The sequence below is a fragment of the Rhinolophus sinicus genome, chromosome X (assembly GCF_036562045.2).
Source record: "Rhinolophus sinicus isolate RSC01 chromosome X, ASM3656204v1, whole genome shotgun sequence".
NCBI lineage: Eukaryota > Metazoa > Chordata > Mammalia > Chiroptera > Rhinolophidae > Rhinolophus > Rhinolophus sinicus.
Window position 1 is genome coordinate 85743374 of NC_133768.1, and position 25555 is coordinate 85768928.

Consider the following 25555-nt stretch of genomic DNA (forward strand, 5'->3'; position numbering starts at 1 on the left):
AAATAAATAACGAAATAGTAGCCCTAAATGACACATTAGATGAAATGGACATAATTGACATTTATAGAGCACTTCATCCTAAAACATCAGACTATACATTCTTTTCTAGTGTACATGGAACATTCTCAAGGATAGACCATATATTGGGACATAAAATCAGTCTCAACAAATTTAAGAAGATTGAAATCATACCATGCATATTCTCTGATCACAAGGCTTTGAAATTGGATATCAACTGTAAAAAGAAAGCGGAAAAACACAAATACATGGAGATTAAACAACATACTTTTAAAGAAGGACTGGGTCAAAGAAGAAATTAGAGGAGAGATCAAAAGATACATAGAAACAAATGACAATGAAAATACATCCTACCAAAATTTTTGGGATGCAGCGAAAGCAGTTTTAAGAGGAAATTTATCTCATTACAGGCCTATCTCAAGAAACAAGAAAACTCCCAAATAAATAACCTCATGTTACACCTTAAAGAACTAGAAAAAGAAGAACAAGTAAAACCCAAGGTCAGCAGAAGAAAGGAAATAACAAAAATTAGAGCAGAACTAAATGAAATAGAGAACAAAAAGACAATAGAAAAAATTAATGTGACAAAGAGCTGGTTCTTTGAAAAGATTAACAAAATTGACAAACCCTTGGCTAGACTTACTAAGATAAGAGAGAAGACACTGATTCACAAAATCAGAAACGTAAAAGGGGAAGTTATCACGGACACCACAGAAATACAAAGGATCATCCAAGAATACTGTGAAGGACTATATGCCACCAAATTCAACAACCTAGAAGAAATGGACAAGTTCTTAGAAACATATAGCCTTCCAAGGCTGAACCATGAAGAACTGGAAAATCTAAACAGACCGATCACCAGTAACGAAATTGAATCAGTCATCCAAAACTTTCCCAAAAGCAAAAGTCCGGGACCAGATGGCTTCACTAGTGAATTCTACCAAACCTTCAAAGAGGATCTAATACCAATTCTGCACAAACTCTTCCAAAAATTGAAGAAGAGACAGTACTCCCTAACTCATTTTATGAGGCCAACATTACCCTGATACCAAAACCTGGTAAGGACAGCACAAAAAAGAAAACTACAGACCAATATCTCTAATGAATACCGATGCAAAAATCCTAAATAAAATTCTAGCAAATCGAATACAACAATGCATTAAAAAGATTATTCATCACGACCAAGTGGGGTTCATCCCGGGGCACAAGGATGGTTCAACATACAAATCCATCAATGTGATACATCACATAAACAAAATAAAGGACAAAAATCATATGATTATATCAATTGATGCAGAAAAGCATTTGACAAGATACAACATCCATTTATGATTAAAACACTTAATAAAATGGGTATAGAAGGAAAATACCTTAACATAATAAAGGCCATATATGACAAGCCCTCTGCTAATCTCATAATTAATGGAAAAACTGAAGCCCTTTGCTCTACGTTCAGGAACACGACAGGGATGTCCCCTGTCACCTCTGCTTTTCAACACAGTGTTGGAAGTCCTCGCCAGAGCAATCAGGCAAGAGAAAGAAATAAAAGGCATCCAAATTGGGAATGAAGAATTTAAATTGTCATTCTTTGCAGATGACAAGATGCTATATATAGAAAACCCTAAAGACTCCACCAAAAAGCTATTAGAAACAATCAACGAATACAGTAAAGTTGCCGGCTACAAAATCAACGCAAAAAAGTCCATTGCCTTCCTATATACTAACAATGAAATCTCAGAAAAAGAAATACAAAAAACAATTCCTTTTGCAATTGCAGCAAAAAGAATAAAATACCTAGGAATAAACTTAACCAAGGATGTGAAAGACCTATATGCTGAAAACTATAAGACATTTTTGAAAGAAATTGAAGAAGACACAAAGAAATGGAAAGACATTCCGTGCTCATGGATTGGAAGAATCAACATAGTTAAAATTGCCATATGACCCAGCAATCCCTCTCCTGGGTATCTACCCCAAAAATCTGAAAACATTTAGAGATAAAGACACGTGTGCTCCAATGTTCATTGCAGCTTTGTTTACGGTGGGCAAGACATGGAAACAACCAAAATGTCCTTCAATAGATGAATGGATAAAGAAGTTGTGGTATATATACACAATGGAGTACTATTCGGCGGTAAGAAAAGATGATATAGGAACATTTGTGACAACATGGATGGATCTTGAGAGAGTAATGCTGAGTAAAACAAGTCAGACAGAAAAAGCAGAGAACCATGTGATTTCACTGATATGTGGTATATAAACCAAAAACAACAAAAGAACAAGACAAACAAATGAGAAACAGAAACTCATAGACACAGACAATAGTTTAGTGGTTGCCAGAGGTTAAGGGGGCGGGGGGTGGGGGGTGGGAGATGAGGGTAAGGGGGATCGAATATACGGTGATGGAAGGAGAACTGACTCTGGGTGATGAACACACAATGGGATTTATAGATGATGTAATACAGAATTGTACACCTGAAATCGATGTAATTTTACTAACAATTGTCACCCCAATAAATTTAATAAAATAAATTTTTTTAAAGAAAGAGTGAAGTCCTGGTGGAACTAGCTCTAATCTACACTACCCCAAGTTTGGAGCCCACCTCTGGACTCCAACAGCATGCTGTTTGCCTCCATAAAATGAGAAGCCATCGCAGGGTTTTAGATGAAGGCATGACCTGATCTGGCTTGAGTACCTACTCTATGCCAGGTGTCATTCTAGATATGAGTCAAGACAAGAATAAAAAGAATACTTAGCTCATAGGGTTACTGAGAGGATTATGAGAGAGAAAGTGTGCCAAGCACTTAAGACAGTGTCTGGCATAGGGTAGTCAGTAAATGCTAAACATTATTATCTGTCTATATTCAGGACACTCCCTCACATCCATTGACATCTGTGGCCTTTGGTTCAGTCTTCCTCTCGAAATGCAAATCCCACTACCATCCTTGGTAATGACCCCTCCAACATGGTAGCCTCCCTCTCGGACCTCAACTTCAGTAGTTTTTACCTCCACCCTACTTCAGACACACCATAACAACATCCTGACCTTGACATTGTTGTTGGAATGTTGGATTTTTGCAGACTGAGTAGATTGTGTACAACCATAGCAATGCATTTGACGTAGAAAGCCCAGGTGAAATTTTCTATTAGCTTGAGATGAAAGTGCGCTCTTCTGTCTCCACCCCAAACAAGCAACAAGTCTCTTCTGTATAACTGGGTCCCTGGAAGATAAAGGCAGAGAAGGGAAAGGGAGGTCTGGCTGGAGATGCTAGTTTTGCCAACACAAGATAAAGGCAGGAATTTTTATGACTGCTTAAAGAGAGGAAATTATAGGTGCAGTCTTTCTGGCAGCAAGGAGGAAGTGAGAGGTTAGCAATCAAGACTCCCAAGCTAAAGTCAGGACATTGAAAGGCAGATGCTGCCAATAGACACTGTTCAACATGAGTGATCTTCACAAAGTTTGGGCTCTGATGATGAGTCAAGAGTAATCCTATGCAGAGATCCAAGATAGCAGAGTAGATCAATGCTGTGCTTGCCTCATCCCATGAACACATTAAAACCTGGAGAACCATCTGAAGTCTAACTGAACAGAAATTTTATAACTGAAGATATAAAGAAGAAGCCATGTTGAGACTGGTAGGAAGGGTGGAAATGCAAAACAACCTCGCCCCAAACCTCCGTGTTGCAGCTTAATATCGGGAGGGATATCTTCGCCACAGAAGATACCCCCACTGGAGAATCAAAGGACCCCAACCACATACCAGGCTCCCCAGCCCAGAGTAGTGGGCCAGGAATAGGAGCCTCCACAACATCTGGCTGTGAAAAACAGTGGAATTCTGCAGTCCCGGTGTGACAAAAGGCTGCGGGAAACCCAGACATCCTCTTAAAGGGCCCACATACAGACTCACTCGCAGGCACTCACCCTGGGCTCTGACAGAGGGACAGTGACCAGGGCCATCAGAGACATACAGGGACAGACTGAGTTGTGTGGTTGCTGGGTAAGGACTGGCAGGACATTTTCCATTTTCCCTGTGTGGGGTCTTGCAGCTGGCAGACAGACACCATCTTTCCTATGTTGAGTCCCTACCCCCATCAAGCCCATGGCCAAATCTGAATCTGAATTGGTCTGGTGAGCTCAACTTGCTCCACCCTGGTAACTCACTAAGACCCAGCCACACTCAACTCCCTACCACAGGAGTCTTTATCAGTGGCTGAACCTTACAGAAGCCAGCAGCTGGCAGCAGGCCTCAGAGTGCCCTGGTTTTTTGTGGAGCTACCCCAGGCCGGGTACTGATAGCAGCCATCCTCGGTTCCCAGTGTGGCCTCTCCCATGCACCTCCAGGTCCAGCACAGGCAGTGATCAACAATGGATTGCTGTGTAGCTCCTACGAGGTAGTTGCTGGCCAGTCACAGGCAATGCCTCACCTTGGACTGCACCAGAGCCCCTCCCAAGAGGTACCAGAACCAACATACTTGAAGGTTGGCTTCAGACCACAGCAGAGCACCACCCAATTAGCCTCACAAGTGGCACATCCAAAGGGCGATCTCAACAGGCACCAGAGCCTGCTAAGGTGAATCCCACTCTGTGGGTAAGCCTCCCACACAGCAGCCCATAAGCTGTAGAAGTGGCTGTGGGGGCAGAGCCCCAGAAAGTCGTTTCCAGGCTCTCGGCCTCACATAGACAGGTGCTGGCTCAGGTAGTAAATGGCCATCAACTGTGATTGGATGGCCATCAGCTGTGGCTAGTTGGCCGTCAGCTGTAACCAATGAGCCATTGGCCACTAATATAACTGCTGTGGCTACGCCAGCAGAAAGAGGAAGAATGGGGGTAGAAAGAAGATGGTGGCTGGGCTGGCAAGCGCATATTGCAGTTAGGATGGCGGTTTGCGGACAGTGTGGATCCAGCCTTCAGTGAGACTATAGTGCCGCCAGTGAGACCTTAGTGGTATGACTCCCCCATCTATGGCTCCGTGGGTGTTCCTTTTTGGCCTCACCATATCCTGCGTTATGTGGGGAGCGGGACCAGAGACCCCGCCAGGCACCCTGCACGACAAATGGCGCAGACAAATGGCGCAGCGAGCAGGGTCTTCCGCATGACAGTGGCCAAACCCCACAGCCAGTTAGCCTGAGGGTCAAGCCCTCCCACTGACACATCAACAGTAATCAAGGCTCAGCTACAACAGGAGGCCCACACAAGGGACAATCCTGGAGCACCAGGAGCAGGTGACCAGGGAGACTATGCCACTGGGCCCCACAGGACACCTACTGTATAAGGTCACCCAGCAAGCCTGAAAGAGGTAGGAAATCTACCTAATACATACAAACAAAACTGAGAGGCAGTCAAAATATGGAAACAAAGAAATACATCCCCAATGAAAGAATAGGCGAAAACTCCAGAAAAAGAACTAAACAAATTGGAGGCAAGCAAAATACCAGAGACAGAGTTCAAAACACTGGTTATAAGGGTGCTCAAGGAACTTATTGAGAACTTCAACAAAGAGATAGCAAGCATTAAAAAAAAACACATAGAAAACAAAAAAGATCCAGTCAGAAGTGAGGAATACAATAACTGAAATGAAGAATGCACTGGAAGGAATTACAGTAGATCAGATGAGGCAGAGGACTGAATCAGCAATTTGGGAGACAAGATTTCAGAAAACACTCAATCAGAACAGCAAAAGAATAAAAAAATATGGTGGTCATGGCAGGCCCTATTGAGAAGGTAACGATTAAGCAGAAACTTTAAGGAGGTGAAGGACAAGCCATGGAAATCACTTATCTGCTCAAGTAATTTTAACATCCTGGAGGTCGTACTTCATGTTTTACCTCAGATGGCCATGTGCAGGCTAGATTGTGGGGCCAGCAGTCTAGAGACAGAGAGGCTAATTAGGAGACTGGGTAACGATCAGACATGTTTGTAATCAGACAGATACTTGGTTTGAATCACTGTTCCAGCTCCCACACATGCTACCTAGCAGTGTGACTTTGGACAAGCTACCTAATCTGTCTAAACATCAGTGTGTTCTTCTGTAAAATGGGGATAATGATAGTTACATATTTTATAAGGTTGCCATGGGAATTAAATGAGATACGTATTTGCTTGTAGTTACTATTATTTCAATAAGTCAGGTGTGAGATTTCCAGAGCTTAACAGTGGGAGAGAATCAGGGGGATTCTTAGCAAATGCCTACAGCCCCAAAAGAAGTCTTTCCTCCCTCCAAGCTCCCTTTTCATGAAGGGCAGCATCATTTGAGGATGCAGATGATACTTATGATCTTCCCCTTGAAATGAAACTTTCTCATTTAGAAACTCTTATCTCACTACACTAACCTGTAAGAAAGCCCATTTCTGAAACAAAAGTCATTTGTCGGTCTGACAATTCTACAGCATATTTGAAATAAATCCTGTATTTTACGTACACAGATTTCCTTTGTTTCTCTTCTTTCTGCTTTCTGGCTTCTCTACTCATTTTCGTTTTCCAACTCCCTTTATGCCCCCACGAAGTGTCTTCCTTTCTTTTTCCTTTCATCCTTTCCCTCCTTAGTCACAGATCATATTGTAATCTCAGTTCCCTCGTTTATTATCTGCGTGCTATTGGGATAGTTACCCTCTCTGCATCTCAATTGCCTCTGTAAAATGGGTTTAATAAGAGAATGACTACCTTACAACAAAGTGCACGTTATGTGGCTACCACAGTGCCTGGTCTATAGTAAGAGCTCAAACTGTTCATTGTCTTCTGTATCTTTTTATACTTTAATCTCTATTCCGCTACTCAACCGCAGAACCTAGCAGGTAAAAACCGTGGGGGGGAAAAACACTTGGAGGCTAAAAAAGGAAACGCTTGAGCTGGGGGCGGGGACTGCGTGGTGCCCACGGCGCATGCGCGCCCGCTCCATCAGGTTCTGGTTTCCAGCTCCGGGGTGGGGGTGGGGGGACAGAGGGCTTCGTTTGCCCTGACCGCCCCCTTCCCGTCCTGGGAAGTGGCTGGACCTTAGCTGAGTACCCAGCGGCCTCAGTGCTGACTTTGGGACGTTGGGCCCGAGTAAGTTCGAAAATGGCGGAAGGGGAAGAAGGAGGGGCTTTGCAGGGCTGGAGGCTGGCCTCCGGGCGGGGGTGGCGAGAAGGAGACTGCGGGGGCTCCCAGTGGTGCGGCTTGTGCCGTGAGACGGTCGGACAGCAGCCCGTGCCTCTTTGAGGCCCTGGGGATACCTCCAGGGGATGGGCGGGCTGGTGGGCGCGAGTGAGGGAGAAGAAGGGACTTCCGTTTCCTTTTAGGCCCGGCGGGGCCTCAGAGCGGAGTTGGCATTTCCAGATTGGGGCTTGCACCGCCCCTCCTCCAGAACCCTCCCCTCGGGATCGCGCAGGGCGCCGCAGGCGATCCAGGCGGGCTCTCCCGGCGCGGTAGGTACTGCCCGCTTGGGCTTCCTCCTTCCTTCCCCTCCCTATTTCTTTTCTCCCCTCCCCTTCCCTCCTTTCCTCTTACTTCCCCTCCCTTCCCCTCCGCTCCTTCCCCTTGGGCCCCGCGTTGTGGGGGAAGGCCGCCCACGCCCGGCGCGGGTGCCCGCCAACGCTCCAGGCCCAGGTTCCTGGGACTGACGATAGAAGGCGTGGGCGGGTGGGCGCCAACTAGAACCCCGTAACCCCTAAGGTAAATCGAGTCAAAGAACTTTTTCTAAAATGATCAAAGGGACCCTCCTCCCTTGTGATGCATGTGGCATGTATGGATTTGGGTGGAGTGCGTGTGGTGAGGGCGTGTGAAGCTGAAAGAATAGTAGGAGCCAAAGAGCTTCCGGAAGAGGAAATTAGCTAGTAATTCTTTCCAACCTTTGCTGGTCTAGTCATCTCCCCAGGATCTTCTGTAAGTACAACAAAATTCAATCTAACTTTCAGTTTCATTATTTTAACTCCGTAGTACACTTAATTATTTTCGTTTCGGGAGGAGGGAGAGTGGTTATTGCCGAAACTAAGCCATGGCCCTCCTCCAAAAAAGGAATGTCAATCAAAGCTTTGTAAAAACCTACCCGATTTTAATAATCTGCTACTTTGCTTTCAGATGTAATTATGTCACTAGTTCTGTCAGAACTGTACCTTGATAGTTAATGAGGCATAGCAATTTACTCTGGTAAGACTGGAGGTTACTATAATGTTTCTTTTTTTTTTTTTTTTAACTTTTGTTACAACCAGTTCAAGAGAACACTGTTACAGACGGCCATCTTAGAATTATAACATTTTTGATTTGGAAGGGATCTTAGTTCAACCTTGTTATTTTACAAAAGCAGAAACTGAGGCACAGGAAAATTTCATGGCTTGCCTAAAGCTACCCGACTACTTAAATTAGAACCCAGGTTGTCTGGCTCCTTGCTCACCACTCTTTCTGCGCAATCACTCCACATAGCCTCCCAGCAACAAACTTCAATGTATTCAGTACAACGTACATTTCTGAAGCCTATACCACTTTGTGACATACGACTCTGCTACTACTTTCAATGAATTTAACATACTTATGAAGCTGCTGCTTGAGACAGTTTCCCCCATCATTCAAGAAGTGGCAACAGTTTAGGTTTAAAAGATTTATACACACAGGCGCATATGTATACTTGAATACATTCAGGTAACTTTTTGAAGGATACGTAAAAGGATTTTTTTTTACATAAGAAAAATGTTAACAGTGGTTACTTATGCAGGGTGAAGAGGGGTTGGGAGGCTTTTTACTTTGCACTTCACATGTGTCCTGATGTACTATTTGAATTTCTTCCATAAGCCAGTATTGATTTTACAATTAAAAACAAGTTTTAAAGTTCACACACATATCAGTATAGATAAGTATAGATATCAGTATAGATAAGTATGTATCAATATGTATATATATTTATGTACATATATGTATTTGTGTATCACTGGTTTGGTTTTTTTGTTTGTATTATGAAATCCAGTGTGGTTCATGTCAGACCAACTGGGAAAGGAGGCTTGATTGATTATTGCATGCTCGTGTTTCTTTGGTTTTCTCCTGTTGTACCTAATGTAAGATGGTAAAAAGTTATGTATGTTACTAGTCTTTAAATATTTTTAGAAAATGTGCTACGCTTTTGATTATCATATAACGGAGCAAACTATTAACATTCCGGATATCAAATTTGATACAATGAAAAAATTGAATGTAGAATCTTTCTGGATAAGAACCATTTTTTAAAAAAATTAAAACTGGAAAGGTCCCTGGTGATTAGTAGTTCAGCTTTTTTCTTTCTTTGAATGGGTTAATTAAGAGTCAAAGAAGAAATGTTGCCCAGGGTTATATATCTGATTATTAGCAGAGATTGGACTAGGATCTAGGTCCTCGTCCAGTGCCCCTTATAAATGATACCTGTAATTTTATTGCTTTCTAGTGCATTTGATGACGCCAACTAGGCAGACAAAGTAATGGTGCCTAAGATTAGGACCATTTCAATAGATAAGAATTATTGTAATTAATGTACCATTAATTTGTATAGTGCTTGAAATATTTTAGTAATGTAAATGTTCCCTTTACATTTGTTATAATCATTAATTTTTTTAGTGAATCCTTTGTTTATATTACAAATACTTAGAGACCCCAAATATGAAACTATATATTTCACTATTTTTGTTTGGTTTCATATATGAGTTTGGTAGTGCTAACAGAAAATAAAAAAGCTATGTTTTATTTAAAATATAGATATAGATATAGATATAGATAGATAGATAGATAGATAGATAGAGCACCTACTGTATTCCAGGTATTGTACTATGTGGTAGGGTTCCAAAGATGAATATGGCAACATAGATGCCCTTGTTCTTTTGAGGCTGGAAGATTATCAGGAGCTGTCAATTCTCAAACTTAATTTCTGGTCTAATGTGGTAATAGTATCTAAAATGTAATCTGTAGCACTGTTTAACATCATTGTGTGAACAGATTTGAGGAGACAAAAACAGTGGTAAAATAAGTTGATATTGAATTGAACAGATGTTAGTTTTGTATCATACAGGTTGTGTGGTACAGTGGGAAAAGCTCTGGTTCTGGGTTCTTGTCTTGGCTTCGTTTCCAATTAGCTGTAGAATTGTGAGCAAGTCACTAAGCCTCAGTGCCTCCATATTTTTTTCATAACTTTTTGATATATTTATTCCATTTGATTCAAAGCAAAGTATTTGGAATGTCATATATTATAAAAGAGAGTAAGTATAACCCACATTCTTTTATATTTACTTACTTTTTTCATTTAGGATCATTTTGTATATAGATTGTTTTAATCCTTTTTCTCTCATTCAACATTCTGTATTGAACGTTTCCTATGTTGTGAAGTATTTCAAAATATAGTTTTTATTAGGCATATTATTCTATGCCCCATTTCCTTCATCTGTAGAACAGGTTTGAGCTAGTTGATTCAAATTTCAAAACCCATTATAATAGTTTTTTTTTAAACTGATTATCTCAGATTTTATCAAGGAAAAAAGTCCCATATAACAATCCCAAATATGTTTGGAATAAATATTTTAAATAAAGGGACAAGAAATTAAGAACAAAGTGGAGATGTAGTCCTTAATTTATGGTTTATAAGGACAATTAAATTTGCGAACTCATCCTAGGAAAAGTGCTGCATACCTCATTGCTGAATACCACTCCAGTCAACTTCCAAGTACTCCCCTTGGGAAGCTATGCACTGACACCAGTGCCTAGTCTACCCATCAAAGCAATTTTGGAACTCTTTTTCTAGAGTGGCCATCAGAGCTGTCATCGTATTACCCTTGATGTCCTATATGTCATCAAAATGTCTTCCTTTCAATATTTCCTTTACTTTGAGTAAAGAGAGAAGTCATTGGGGGCCATATCAGGTGAGTAGGATGGAAGTTCCAATGCAGTTATTTGTTTATTGGCTAAAAACTCCCTCACAGACAGTGCCGCATGAGCTGGTACGTTGTCGTGATGCAAGAGCCATGAATTATGGGCGAAAAGTTCAGGTTGTCTAACTTTTTCACGCAGCCTTTTCAGAACTTCCAAATAGTAAACTGGGTTAACTATTTGTTCTGTTGGTACAAATTCGTAATGAATAATCCCTCTGATATCAAAAAAGGTTAGCAACGTTATTGCAAGAAGTTCACGAACTTAATTATCAGACCTCGTACTTTCATTTATTTTTAAAATTCTCTTGCAAAATTCTTGAATTTTAATTTGTTGGAGGTGCAAGTGATACATGTATCATTACTGTGTTACCAGCTAATCTAGTTAGTTTAATTTTGTAGGGCGGGTATATAATAGGTTAAGAGAGTGAAACTGGCCTTCTGAGTTTGAGATTCTGGGATTATCATAGCACAGAGGAGAATTTGTGGAAGCTCAGAAAAGTTCAATAACTTGCCCAAGGTCCAAATAGCTATCAAGTTGCAGAGATAGGATTTGAATCCAGATTTCTCTGATTCCAGTATTCATGCTTTCCTTCCATTGCATGTTGTATTTCAAAAGATAAAGATCTCTTAAACATATTTCTTGATGGTATTGCTTTGATCAAAATTAACCAACTTGGTATCTTTGAATAAATTGATGAGCTAAGGTGAGAAATGTTGAGGTAGCTCTTAGGAAAATAATTTTCATCCTGAGGTAACCCAGCTAACACACCTTGAGCACCTTCTACTTTGAGCTGAGCTTTAACATCAGTGTATTGACAGTGGCTGGCATGTAGTAAGTAGGTACCTGGTTTAAAAAAAAAATGTTGATTGAATGCGCCTGCTTATTACAAAGAAATGCATTAGATGAAAAAGAAAAAAAAAACCCACAAACTTTCAAGGTCTTCCAGATAATCGGAAAAAAAGGCCTTTCTATATTCTGAGAAATTAAGGAAAGCAGTTGTTTATTAGTTATTGTGTCTACCATAAGAATTTGAGGCCAAACTTAAGAGTTATGTTTTATCTTCTCTGTGTATATTTAATAGTAGGTTGTCCGTTGTATGATAAAAGCAAATTTATGTCCATTTTGTAAGACTGGGCGTGTACTTTTATTATTTTTAATTATGGTACAGTTGTCGCTCTGCTATTTGATACATTTTGGAATTTGATTTTGGTACTATTGCTACCCAATCTTTGTTAAGGATACCAGTGATTCACTTATCATGTACTGCTTTTATAATGTATTTTCAAGGATCTGGGTCATGGTGAAAAGTGAGGTTTACCTGTGTGGGGGAGGAAAAATAATTTTCCTTCTACTCTTCTAAGTTCTTCTGGCTAGTCTAATAATCAAATTGACATGTGACAGATTAACAGGAGAAAATAACCAAATTTATTATGTATGTACATACAGGAGCCCTGAATATTGGACCCTGGGACAGATCAGGCAGTTGAGGCTCATATGCCATTTTGGACTAAGGAGAGGGAGGTAGGGGTCTGGGACTTCAAAGGGAAAGTAGACAATTCACAGGTAGATGAGAGAGCAAACATACGGTTAAAAAATAATTCTTGCTGGGCCACCCAGAAACAATAGGGAGTCTAACAAACAGACCTTGCGGTTTCCTTTCTGCAGCACTTGGATCATATTATGCTAAGGTGATAGCTCCCTTCCTTTAAGTATGTTTTTCTGTCTGAATTCCTTTAGGAAGGTAAGGAGAAGGGTCAAAGGTTGTTTCTGAGTCTCTTGTTTCTTAAAAATAACCAGCTTAAAATAATATTTAAAAAAGGAATATTTTGGAGTGGCAAACTCTGCTTTCCCTCACCTGCAGAGACTGGGAATAGAACTCAGATGGTCAGACAGAGGTTAAACTGAGTGAGCTCAGGGTGATTTCCTAAACTCGTCAAAACTGCTGCCACTGTGCATTCCCTGGTATATTTATAAATATTTATATATGGTTTGAACTTTTATCCTTACTCCTATAATAATTTTGTTAACCTCAAAACACAGGTCTTTCTGCATACATTTATTGCTATGTGATTTACCTTTCTGTGGCTCAAGCTAATTTTTCAACCCTTGAAAGGGCAAAGAGCCTAACATTTTCTGCTACCTCGCTAGACTACCCCTTCTGCCAGTAAAACTTATAGTAATTTTCTTAGACATATATTGGTCACAATTACTGTGTTTGATTTTTGACTGTCATTTACTGGCCATATGCTCTTTGATGAATAACAACCAGCCAGAAAACCACAATTTGCCCATATTTAAAATGGGGATTATGATAATATATAGGTTAAATTAGATACCACATGAAAACATTCTAAATTGTAAAGTACATTACATGTTTTAGTTATCAGAGGTATCATAGTAAAAAACAAGAGGGTGGGCTGTGGAATCACATGCTCATGCTTAAATTTTGACCTTGTGTTAAAACAAATAGGATTAGAAATTTTCAGTTTCAGTTCAGCATGTTTAGAGAAAGTATTTACATGTGGCTAAAGTGATGGGATAGAGGGAAAAATTCATTTGTAGATAGTGTTTAGAACCCATGGACACTCATTAAATATGTTGTGCTGTTTTAATTTGGCTTGTAGTCACTTACTGTAGCAAAGTGTCATTTTTTAAAATTAAAAGCCAGACGGAAGACAGACTTACTAAATGTGTATAGGCAGCACAGTGGCTTTCAGATAGAAATAAATATTTTTACTGAGGAAAAACAAAAGACTTTGGCTTTTATCAAGAACTTGTTTCAGCACTTGCTTGAGATTGCAACATGATCATGGAAGAAAATACTTAATTCTGAGAAATATCTAGGGTAGGTATTGCCCATTCACCAAGTCATCCATTAAAAAAACCTCAGCATGGCACTTGTGGAACCATCTGATTTTTAAGTACTGCATCCTAATCATTCTGTCAGGATAAGTTATCTGGACAAGTATCAAGTAGAATGAGTTCCAGCTCTATGGCCTTAGTCAAATCATTTAACCTCCTTATGCTTTAGTTTCCTTATCTTTAAAATGAAAGAGTGGTTTCTTTACCCTGTTCCGCACAAACATAGTTATGGTGAACAAGTTTTGCTCGTGGGTGTCTATAAAATATAATGATTTTACTTTTCAGTGTCCTTGATTTGAGCTGCCCTTTTGTAAAAATTATTGTAGGGAAATTTTTGACCAGAGATCAGGAGAGGCTCTTTTCTTCTTACCAGGCCCCAAATTAATTATTTTTACAAGGCGGTTAGTGAACAGTTCAGACCTTTAGCAATAGACATCACTTAGAAACATTTTTCACCAAAGTCCTTTTATTTTCAACTCAGGTTAACAGTAAGTCTCAAACAGGTGTTACCTGTGTTTCTAAGCCCTCTCTGCTAATGTGATATACTGCCACCCAACCAGTGGACAGTACCTGTTAACTGCTTTTATCTCTGGGAGCTGACCTGTATCCTTTTTTTTTTTAACCTCATGATTGACAGTGTTGACATCAATTTACAATTTCTTCTTTCTCATCAGGATTGCTCAGAGGCAGTTATCTAACAGTAATATTACAAAGTAGCAAACTGGCAAAAATTCTCAGAATGGCAAAAAGATAAGGACCAAGAACATAGCCTTCCCTTTCCAGTTGTAAATTATAAAATTATCTTCTGTGAATGAAAAGCCAAAACTTTGCAGTACCAAGCCCTGCTATTTGTAGTTTACTGGGACAGTGTGTTCACAGATGAAGGAAGCATTGTCACATGGAAAATAGCCAAATAACACCCTAGTCTTCTGGGCAAGATTGTATAAGGGACCTGATGAATCAGGACCCCAACTGCTTTTTTCTTTTGATTCAAATCTAGCATATTTACTGGGTAAAGTTTAGAAAATTAAGAAAAGCAACAAGAAGAAAATAAAAATCAACAACTCCACTGCCCAGAGATAACCACAGTAGAATTTTGATGCATAATTTAGCCTTAATCTTTATATATCTGTATTGTTATTGAGATTATACTGCAAAATGTTCTTTTGCAACCAGCTTTTTTCACTTAATACATCATGAACATGTGTCCGTATCCTTTAGTATTCTTCTGCAACCTGAGTTTTTAATGGTTGCCTAGTATCCACTTTACCAAAGTGTTGTCCTCTTTTGTTGGACATTGAATTTTGTTGTTTTTATACAAAGCATATCCTTATTGAACATTCATATAATGTAAACACTTTTTTAACACTTCCCTGATCATTTCCTTAGAGTTAATGCTTAGAACTAGAATGTCTTGCTCAAAAGGTAATCAATCATATATTTAAGACTTTTGGAACATATTGCCAGATTATCCTCTAGATAAGATATACAAATTTTTAGTTTCACCAGCAAGGGTGCCTATTGTCCCATAACTTTCCCACAACTGAATTTTTATTGTTGATAGTGATGGCGATCTCTGCCAAACCGGACAAAAATAGTACCTTATTTTTTCTTTTCTTTTCTTTTCTTTTACTTTATTAAATTTATTGGGGTGACAATTGTTAGTAAAATTACATCGGTTTCAGGTGTACAATTCTGTATTACATTATCTATAAATCCCATTGTGTGTTCATCACCCAGAGTCAGTTCTCCTTCCATCACCATATATTCGATCCCCCTTACCTCATCTCCCACCCCCACCCCCTTACCCTCTGGCAACCACTAAACTATTGTCTGTGTCTATGAGTTTCTGTTTCTCATTTGTTTGTCTTGTTCTTTTGTTGTTTTTGGTTTATATACCACATATCAGTGAAATCACATGGTTCTCTGCTTTTTCTGTCTGACTTGTTTCGCTCAGCATTACTCTCTCAAGATCCATCCATGTTGTCACAAATGTTCCTATATCATCTTTTCTTACTGCGAATAGTATTCCATTGTGTATATATACCACAACTTCTTTATCCATTCATCTATCGAAGGACATTTTGGTTGTTTCCATGTCTTGGCCACGTAAACAAAGCTGCAATGAACATTGGAGCACACGTGTCTTTATCTCTAAATGTTTTCAGATTTTTGGGTAGATACCCAGGAGAGGGATTGCTGGGTCATATGGCAATTCTATTCGTAATTCTTTGAGGAACCTCCACACTGCCTTCCATAACGGCTGCACCAGTCTGCATTCCCACCAACAGTGTATGAGGGTTCCTTTTTCTCCACAGCCTCTCCAACATTTGTTACTATTTGTCTTGTTGATGATAGCCATTCTGACTGGGGTGAGGTGATATCTCATTGTGGTTTTGATTTGCATTTCTCTGATGATTAGTGATGTTGAGCATTTTTCATATGTCTATTTGCCATTTGTATGTCCTCTTTGGAGAAATGTCTCTTCAAGTCCTCTGCCCATTTTTCAATTGGGTTGTTTGTTTTTTGTTGTTGAGTTGCATGAGTTCCTTGTATATTCTGGATACTACTAGCCCCTTATCGGAGGCACTGTTTGCAAAAATCTTCTCTCATTCAGTTGGTGGCCTCTTTATTTTGTCAATGGTTTCTTTTGCTGTGCAGAAGCTTTTAAGTTTCATATAGTCCCATTCGTTTATTTTAGCTTTTACTTCCATTGCCTTTGGAGTCAAGTTCATAAAATGCTCTTTGAACCCAAGGTCCATAAGTTTAGTACCTATGTTTTCTTCTATGCAGTTTATTGTGTCAGGTCTTATGCTTAAGTCTTTGATCCATTTTGAATTAACTTTGGTACATGGTGACAAGTAGCATTCCAGTTTCATTCTTTTGAACGTGGCTATCCAATTCTCCCAGCACCATTTATTGAAGAGGCTGTCTTTGCTCCATTGTATGTTTTTAGCTTCTTTGTCAAAAATTATCTGTCCATATTTATGTGGTTTTATTTCTGGGTTCTCAATTCTATTCCATTGGTCTATGTGTCTGTTTTTCTGCCAATACCATGCTGTTTTGATTATTGTAGCCCTGTAGTACAAGCCAAAGTCAGGAAGTGTGATACCTCCATTATTGTTCTTTTTTCTTAAGATTGCTTTGGCTATTCGGGGTCTTTTGTGGTTCCAAACAAATCTGATGATTTTTTGTTCTATTTCTTTAAAATATGCCATTGGGATTTTGATGGGGATTGCATTGAATCTGTATATTGCTTTGGGTAATATGGCCATTTTAACTATGTTGATTCTTCCAATCCATGAGCACGGAATGTCTTTCCATTTCTTTGTGTCTTCTTCAATTTCTTTCAAAAATGTCTTATAGTTTTCAGCATATAGGTCTTTCACATCCTTGGTTAAGTTTATTCCTAGGTATTTTATTCTTTTTGCTGCAATTGCAAAAGGAATTGTTTTTGTATTTCTTTTTCTGAGATTTCATTGTTAGTATATAGGAAGGCAATGGACTTTTGTGCGTTGATTTTGTAGCCGCAACTTTACTGTATTCGTTGATTGTTTCTAATAGCTTTTTGGTGGAGTCTTTAGGGTTTTCTATATATAGCATCATGTCATCTGCAAAGAGTGATAATTTAACTTCTTCATTCCCAATTTGGATGCCTTTTATTTCTTTCTCTTGCCTGATTGCTCTGGCAAGGACTTCCAACACTATGTTGAAAAGCAGAGGTGATAGGGGACATCCCTGTCGTGTTCCTGAACGTAGAGCAAAGGGCTTCAGTTTTCTCCATTAATTATGAGATTAGCAGAGGGCTTGTCATATATGGCCTTTATTATGTTAAGGTATTTTCCTTCTATACCCATTTTATTAAGTGTTTTAATCATAAATGGATGTTGTATCTTGTCAAATGCTTTTTCTGCATCAATTGATATAATCATATGATTTTTGTCCTTTATTTTGTTTATGTGATGTATCACATTGATGGATTTGCGATGTTGAACCATCCTTGTGCCCGAGGATGAACCCCACTTGGTCGTGATGAATAATCTTTTTAATGCATTGTTGTATTCGATTTGCTAGAATTTTATTTAGGATTTTTGCATCGGTATTCATTAGAGATATTGGTCTGTAGTTTTTTTTTTGTGCTGTCCTTACCAGGTTTTGGTATCAGGGTAATGTTGGCCTCATAAAATGAGTTAGGGAGTACTGTCTCTTCTTCAATTTTTGGAAGAGTTTGTGCAGAATTGGTATTAGATCCTCTTTGAAGGTTTGGTAGAATTCACTAGTGAAGCCATCTGGTCCCGGACTTTTGCTTTTGGGAAGGTTTTGGATGACTGATTCAATTTACATTGGTGATCGGTCTGTTTAGATTTTCCAGTTCTTCATGGTTCAGCCTTGAAGGCTATATGTTTCTAAGAACTTGTCCATTTCTTCTAGGTTGTTGAATTTGGTGGCATATAGTCCTTCATAGTATTCTTGGATGATCCTTTGTATTTCTGTGGTGTCCGTGATAACTTCCCTTTTACGTTTCTGATTTTGTTAATCAGTGTCTTCTCTTTTATCTTAGTAAGTCTAGCCAAGGGTTTGTCAATTTTGTTAATCTTTTCAAAGAACCAGCTCTTTGTCACATTAATTTTTCTATTGTCTTTTTGTTCTCTATTTCATTTAGTTCTGCTCTAATTTTTGTTATTTCCTTTCTTCTGCTGACCTTGGGTTTTACTTGTTCTTCTTTTTCTAGTTCTTTAAGGTGTAACATGAGGTTATTTATTTGGGAGTTTTCTTGTTTCTTGAGATAGGCCTGTAATGAGATAAATTTCCTCTTAAAACTGCTTTCGCTGCATCCCAAAAATTTTGGTAGGATGTATTTTCATTGTCATTTGTTTCTATGTATCTTTTGATCTCTCCTCTAATTTCTTCTTTGACCCAGTCCTTCTTTAAAAGTATGTTGTTTAATCTCCATGTATTTGTGTTTTTCCCGCTTTCTTTTTACAGTTGATATCCAATTTCAAAGCCTTGTGATCAGAGAATATGCATGGTATGATTTCAATCTTCTTAAATTTGTTGAGACTGATTTTATGTCCCAATATATGGTCTATCCTTGAGAATGTTCCATGTACACTAGAAAAGAATGTATAGTCTGATGTTTTAGGATGAAGTGCTCTATAAATGTCAATTATGTCCATTTCATCTAATGTGTCATTTAGGGCTACTATTTCGTTATTTATTTTCTGTTTGGATGATCTATCCATAGCTGTCAATGATGTATTTAAGTCCCCTAGTATAATTGTGTTTTGGTCAATTTCTCCCTTTAGTTCTGTTAGTAGTTGCTTGGTGTATTTCGGTGCTCCCTGATTGGGGGCATAAATATTGATGACTGTTATGTCTTCTTGTTGTACAAGCCCCTCACCATTATGAAATGTCCATCTTTGTCTCTTGTTATCTTTTTCACCTTGAAGACTGTTTCATCTGATATCATTATGGCTACACCTGATTTTCTCTGGGTACCATTTGCTTGGAGTGTCAATTTCCACCCTTTCACTTTGAGTCTATGCTTGTCCTTGTAGCTGAGATGTGTCTCTTGGAGACAGCATATGGTTGGGTTTAGTTTTTTGATCCAATCTGCTACTCTGTGCCTTTTTATTGGTGAGTTCAGTCCATTTACATTTAGGGTGATTATTGATATGTGAGGATTTCCTGTCATTCTATCTTTAGTTTTCTGGTAGGGCTGTGTCTCCATTGTTTCTTTGCCTTTTTGTTGTTGTCTATTATTTCTGTGTGGTGGTATTCTATGATGTTTCCCTGTTTCTTCTTTTATTACAGTATATATTTCAATTCTGGATTTATTTTGAGTGGTTACCCTTAAGTTTATGTAAAAGAAAGTTTGATATTTAGAGTATTCCATTTTCTTCAGCACGCTTACTTTCTCCATTCCCATATTCCCGTTCAGGCCTTTACTCTCCCCCTTTTTGAGTTGTGGTTGCCACAAATTGTCCCTGTTGATGGTGGTCGAATAGCCTCCTTTAGTATTTCTTGTAGTGCAGGTCGTGTATTAGAAAATTCCCTCAGCTTCTGTATGTCTGGAAAGGTCTTTATTCCTCCTTCATATCTAAAGGATATCTTTGCTGGATATATTATTCTTGGCTCATGATTTCTCTCTTTCAATAGTTTGAATATTTGGTTCCACTCCCTCCTGGCTTGTAGAGTTTCTGCTGAAAAATCTGATGATAATCTAATGGGCTTTCCTTTGTAAGTTACCGTCTTCTTTTCCCTGGCTGCCTTGAGGATTCTTTCTTTGTCGTTGATTTTAGACAGCTTCAATACAATGTGCCTTGGAGAAGGCCTGTTGGGATTGAGGTAACTAGGTGTTCTATTTGCTTCTTGGATTCGAGGGTCCAGTTCTGTCCACAAATTTGGGAAGTTCTCATCGACAATTTGTTTGAATATATTCTCTGTTCCCTTCTCTCTTTCCTCTCCTTCTGGTATGCCCATTATTCTTATATTGCTCTTTCTGATGGAGTCAGAAAGTTCTTGTAGAGTTCTTTCATTTCTTTTAAGTCTCAAGTCTCTTTTTTCTTCTATCTGTGTCATTTCCAGGTTTCTATCTTCGATGTCACTGATTCTTTCCTCCATCTGGACAACTCTACTACCTAAGCTGGTTATTTCATTCTTAATTTCTTCTATTGAGTTCTTAATCTCCAGAAATTCTATTTGGTTCTTTTTTAAGATTTCAGTCTCTTTCGTAAAGTGCTCATGCTGTTCTTTGATTGAGTTTCTGAGTTCATTTAACTGCCTATCTGTGTTTTCTTGTATCTCGTTGACTTTTTTCAGAACTGCAATCTTGAATTCTCTGTCTTTTAAGTCACATATTTCTGTATCTTCAAGTGCTTTCTCTGGAGATTTTTCACTTTCTTTCTGAGCTATCTTGTTGCCTTGGTTATTCATGGTGATTACTGGTTTACTATTTCTCTTCCTAGACATCTACAGGAGTGACTTCTGCAACAGGTTGATAGAAAGCGGTCTTTCTTTTGTTTGCCAGTACTTGTTGGTAGAATGTTTTATTATTTCTCCAACTGCAACTTATTTTTCTTCTCCCACACGGTAGTGCTATGTTTTCTCTGCACTATTCCAACTTCTCACACAATGGGGGGATTCCCTGGGAGACGGGCTTCTCCTCTGTTAATAGTTCGTCTAGGTCACAGGGCGCAGTGTCCCGGTGGGTATGCGGAGAGCTTTTGATGTTCCAAAGCTCTTCCAGCTCCTTATTCAGAGCCCGTATATTTCAGCAGTTCTGTTTACTCCTGCAGGGATCCGCCCAGATAGGTGGGGTCAGGGTCGGGGTGAGTTGTGAGAGGTGGCCCGGAGCAATGGCGGCGACCACCACCACAGCCGGTCCTGCTTCCACAGTTCTCTCCCCTTTGCTGGAATTAGTTGGGCTGTGAATTTGTGTTTGTGGCCCACAGTTCTCAAAACAGCAAAGTTTCTGTTGTTTTGATCTGACACTGCTACTGTTTCGCTTCTAGCACCGGGCAGGTGGGGGCGGGGCGAGCTCTGGGAGGGGTGGGAGGGGGCGGCTAGTCTCAGTGCCTAAGGCTCCGTTCTCTGCTTGGCAGTGCGGGCTTAAACCACCGTTTTCAGCCTTTTTCCCTCAGTCTTTTCTCCGAGGTCTCTGCCGTGAGCGTTGGGTTCAGCTGTGTTATGTGCTGTCCCCTCAGCCCTGTGGAGCCCTGGAGGAGCCCTAGCAGTCAGAGTTCTTCCCTCTCCCGCAGCTGCGGTAGTTCCGAGAAGCCGCGAGCTCGGCGCACTGAGCTAGGTCTGCGTCCTGCGCCCGCGCAGCTCTGTCTCTGTGCACTTCTCCCTTTCCTCCTCCCTCCACTCGCACGAATCTCCCACCTGCAGGTGATTTCAGTCGGTAGTGGGCCTCTTCGTCTTGCCTGTCTGCTGTGCAGGGAGTCCTTTGTGGAGTTTTTGTTGTTCGATTCTTTGTAAATTCCAGGGGAGCTTTATAGAGGCTTACCTCACGCCGACATTTTTCTGGAATCAAAAATAGTACCTTTTAAAATGTTTATTTCTTTACCAACGGCAGTTTACATTTTTGTATATGTTTGTTGGACATTAATATTTTCCATTTGTAAATTTGCCTATTTTTTATTGAGGTGTTTATTTTTTTCTTACACATTTATAAGTGCTTTCAAGCTTTTTCTTGATAGATTAAAAGGAGGTGATGGTAGGACATACTCCCATTTGAGGCCGTTTAATATTGGTGTTAAAAGCAAGGAAGTGCCCACTGTTCCCCAGTAAAGTCCTGTTCCCCTTCCCCAATAAAATCTTTAAAAAAAAAAAAAAAGCAAATAAGGATATAAACAGGTTTAGATAGGACAGTCATTCCAACATTCTTTGTAATAGTGAAAAATTATATAAATTTTATGCAATAGTACGCAAAAGTATAATAGAAGAAAATTGTTAGCTTTCTAAATACCCAGCAGTAAAGGTACATACCTGTATATGGACTATGTTAACATTTGTGTTTTTAAAAATGCTCATACATGCCTTTATATTGATAGACCATCTCTGGAGGAATACACAGAAAACTGGTAAGAGTGATTGCTTCTAGGAAGGGAACCAAAGATTTAAGGTACAGGGTTGGAATGGATGCAACTTCTGTACCTCTTGAACTGTTTAATCATGTCGGTACTGTCTTGTAAAAAATATGCATCTAAAATTAATGTTCAGCTATATGGATTTGGTGAGGTTATGACACATTCATACAGTTAGGTACTAGTCATCCATTTAAAATAATGTTCTAATCCAGATAAAAATTGATGTGGGCAGATGCTTATTATATATTATTAAATGGAAAAAAGCAAATTACAAAATACCATGTACAATAAATCCCCTTTAGAAGTATTTGTAATGTGCACATGCGCACAGAAAATGTTCCTAAAGGATAAATATAATAAAGTGTTCAGAGCCTTTGAGTAGTAGGATTCTTTTTTTTAACCTCTTCTAAAAAAGAAAACAGTTGTTTGTATTAAAGATTGGGTTAGCATCCATCTTGAGATTTTTTTTCTACCTGCTGTGATTTTAGCACAAATTTTGATCTGAGCTCTGAATAAGCATAAACAGTTTTAATCTATATCATGGACCTACAGTTTGGACTGTAAATGGTTTGTTTGAATCATAGACTACTGATTAATGGGCACTGTAAATTGTCTTTAAGTTCTGAACAGTTTTCCATGAAATGGAAGAGGGAATATTAGTGATCTTGAGCCTTTTTTGCTCTTGAGTGAATTCTTTTTTTTTTTAATTAAAGTTTATTGCGGTGACAGTGGTTAGTAAAGTTACATAGGTTTCAAGTGTGCAATTCAGTAATACATCACCTATATATCACATTGTGTTTTCACCACCCAGAGTCAGTTCTGCTTCCATCACCATATATTTGATCCTGATTACCCTCATCTACCACCCCCCTCCGTCATTATACTCTGGTAACCACTAAACTATTGTCTGTGTCTATGAGTTTCTGTTTCTCATTTGTTTGTCTTGTTCTTTTGTTGTGTTTTGTTTATATACCACATATCAGTGAAATCACATGGTTCTCTGCTTTTTCTGTCTGACTTATTTCGCTCAGCGTTACTCTCTCAAGATCCATCCATGTTGTCACAAATGGCACTGTTTTATCTTTTCTTATGGCAGAATAGTATTCCATTGTGTGGGTATACCATATCTTCTTTATCTAATCATCTATAACAACTTTGGTTGTTTCCATGTCTTGGCCACTGTAAATAAAGCTGCAGTGAACATGGGAGCACATATATCTTTGTGGATAAATGTTTTCAGATTTTTTGGGTAGATACCCAGGAGAGGGATTGCTGGGTCATATGGTAATTCTATTCTGAATTTTTTGAGAAGCCTCCATACTGTTTTTCATAGTGGCTGCTCCAATTTACATTCCCACTACCGGGGTATGAGGGTTCTTTGTTCTCCACAGCCTCTCCAACACTTACTATTTGTCTGTTGATGACAGCCATTCTAACTGGTGTGAGGTAAAGCAATATACAGATTTAACACAGTCCCTATCAAAATCCCAATGGCATTTTTTAAAGAACTAGAACAAAAAAATCATCAGATTTGTATGGAACCACAAAAGACCCCAAATAGCCAAAGCAATCTTAAGAAAAAAGAATAATGCTAGAGGTATCACACTCCCTGACTTCAGCTTGAAAAATAGCCAGAGGGTAAGGGGGGTGGGAGGTGGGGGTTGGGAGATGAGGGTAAGGGGGATCGAATATATGGTGATGGAAGGAGAACTGACTCTGGGTGATGAACACAGAATGGGATTTATAGATGATGTAATACAGAATTGTACACCTGAAATCTATGTAATTTTACTAACAATTGTCACCTCAATAAATTTAATTTTAAAAAAAAAAGAAATAAAAAGAAAAATAATAAAACCAGTATGACATTGGCAGAAAACCAGACACACAGACTAATGGAATAGAATTGAAAACCTAGAAATAAACCCACATAAATATGGACAGACAATTTTCCACAAAGGAGCCAAAAGCATACAATGGAGAAAACACAGCCTATTCAAAAAATAGTGCTGGGAGAATTGGAAAGCCACGTACAAAAGAATGACACTGGACTGCTATCTGTCACCAAGTACCAAAATTAACTCAAAATGGATCAAAGACCTAAACATAAGACCTGAAACAATAAGCTGTATAGAAGAAAACATAGGTACTAAACTTATGGGCCTTGGGTTCAAAGAGCATTTTATGAATTTGACTCCAAAGGCAATGGAAGTAAAAGGTAAAATAAATGAATGGGACTATACCAACTTAAAAGCTTCTGCACAGCAAAAGAAACCATCGACAAAATAAAGAGGCAACCAACTGAATGGGAGAAGATTTTTGCAAATAGTGCCTCCGATAAAGGGCTAATATCCAAAATATACAAGGAACCCATGCAACTCAACAACAAAAAAAAAAACAATTGAAAAATGGGCAGAGGACCTGAAGAGACATTTCTCCAAAGAGGACATACAAATGGCAAATAGACATGAAAAAATGCTCAACATCACTAATCATTAGAGAAATGCAAATCAAAACCACAATGTGATATCACCTCACACCAGTCAGAATGGCTATCATCAACAAGACAAATAGTAACAAGTGTTGGAGAGGCTGTGGAGAGAAAAGAACCCTCATACACTGTTGGTGGGAATGCAGACTGGTGCAGCTGCTGTGGAAGTCAGTGTGGAGGTTCCTCAAAAAATTACGAATAGAATTACCGTATGACCCAGCAATCCCTCTCCTGGGTATCTACCAAAAAAATCTGGAAACATTTATACATAAAGACACGTGTGCTCCAATGTTCATTGCAGCTTTATTTACAGTGGCCAAGACGTGGAAACAACCAAAATATCCTTCGGTAGATGAATGGATAAAGAAGTTGTGGTATATATACACAATGGAATACTATTTGGAGGTAAGAAAAGATGAAGTAGGACAATATGTGACAACATGGATGAATCTTGAGAATATAATGCTAAGCGAAATAAGTCAAACAGAAAAAGAGAACTATATGATTTCACTGATATGTGGTATATAAACCAAAACCAACAAAAGAACAAGACAAACAAATGAGAAACACAAACCCATAGACACAGACAATAGTTTAGTAGTTACCAGAGGGTAACCAGAGTAGTTACCAGATGAAGGTAAAGGGGATCAAATAATATAGTGACGGAAGGAGAACTGACTCTGGGTGGTGAACACACAATGGGATTTATAGATGATGTAATACAGAATTGTACACCT

The 25555-nt window shown here is 39.0% G+C and overlaps 1 protein-coding gene across 6 annotated transcripts in view; it reads left to right on the forward strand.

Annotated features, from left to right (window-relative positions):
- Positions 1-6896: 6896 nt before the first annotated feature.
- XIAP (X-linked inhibitor of apoptosis) overlaps positions 6897-25555 on the forward strand; it is a 63877-nt gene continuing 45218 nt past the window's right edge. For 2 of the 6 annotated variants that reach the window (XR_012493492.1, XM_074324105.1), the window contains exons 1-3: positions 6897-7061; positions 7295-7420; positions 25132-25223. Coding sequence is in view for 1 of the 6 variants with exons in the window: in XM_074324105.1 (XP_074180206.1) it covers positions 25175-25223 (49 nt within the window). In the remaining 5 variants the exon portion in view is untranslated. Of the gene's footprint in view, positions 7062-7294; positions 7421-7475; positions 7668-7857; positions 7878-25131; positions 25224-25555 lie in introns of those variants that run through there. The other 4 variants (XM_074324103.1, XM_019718175.2, XM_019718180.2 and 1 more) reach the window with 4 other exon arrangements.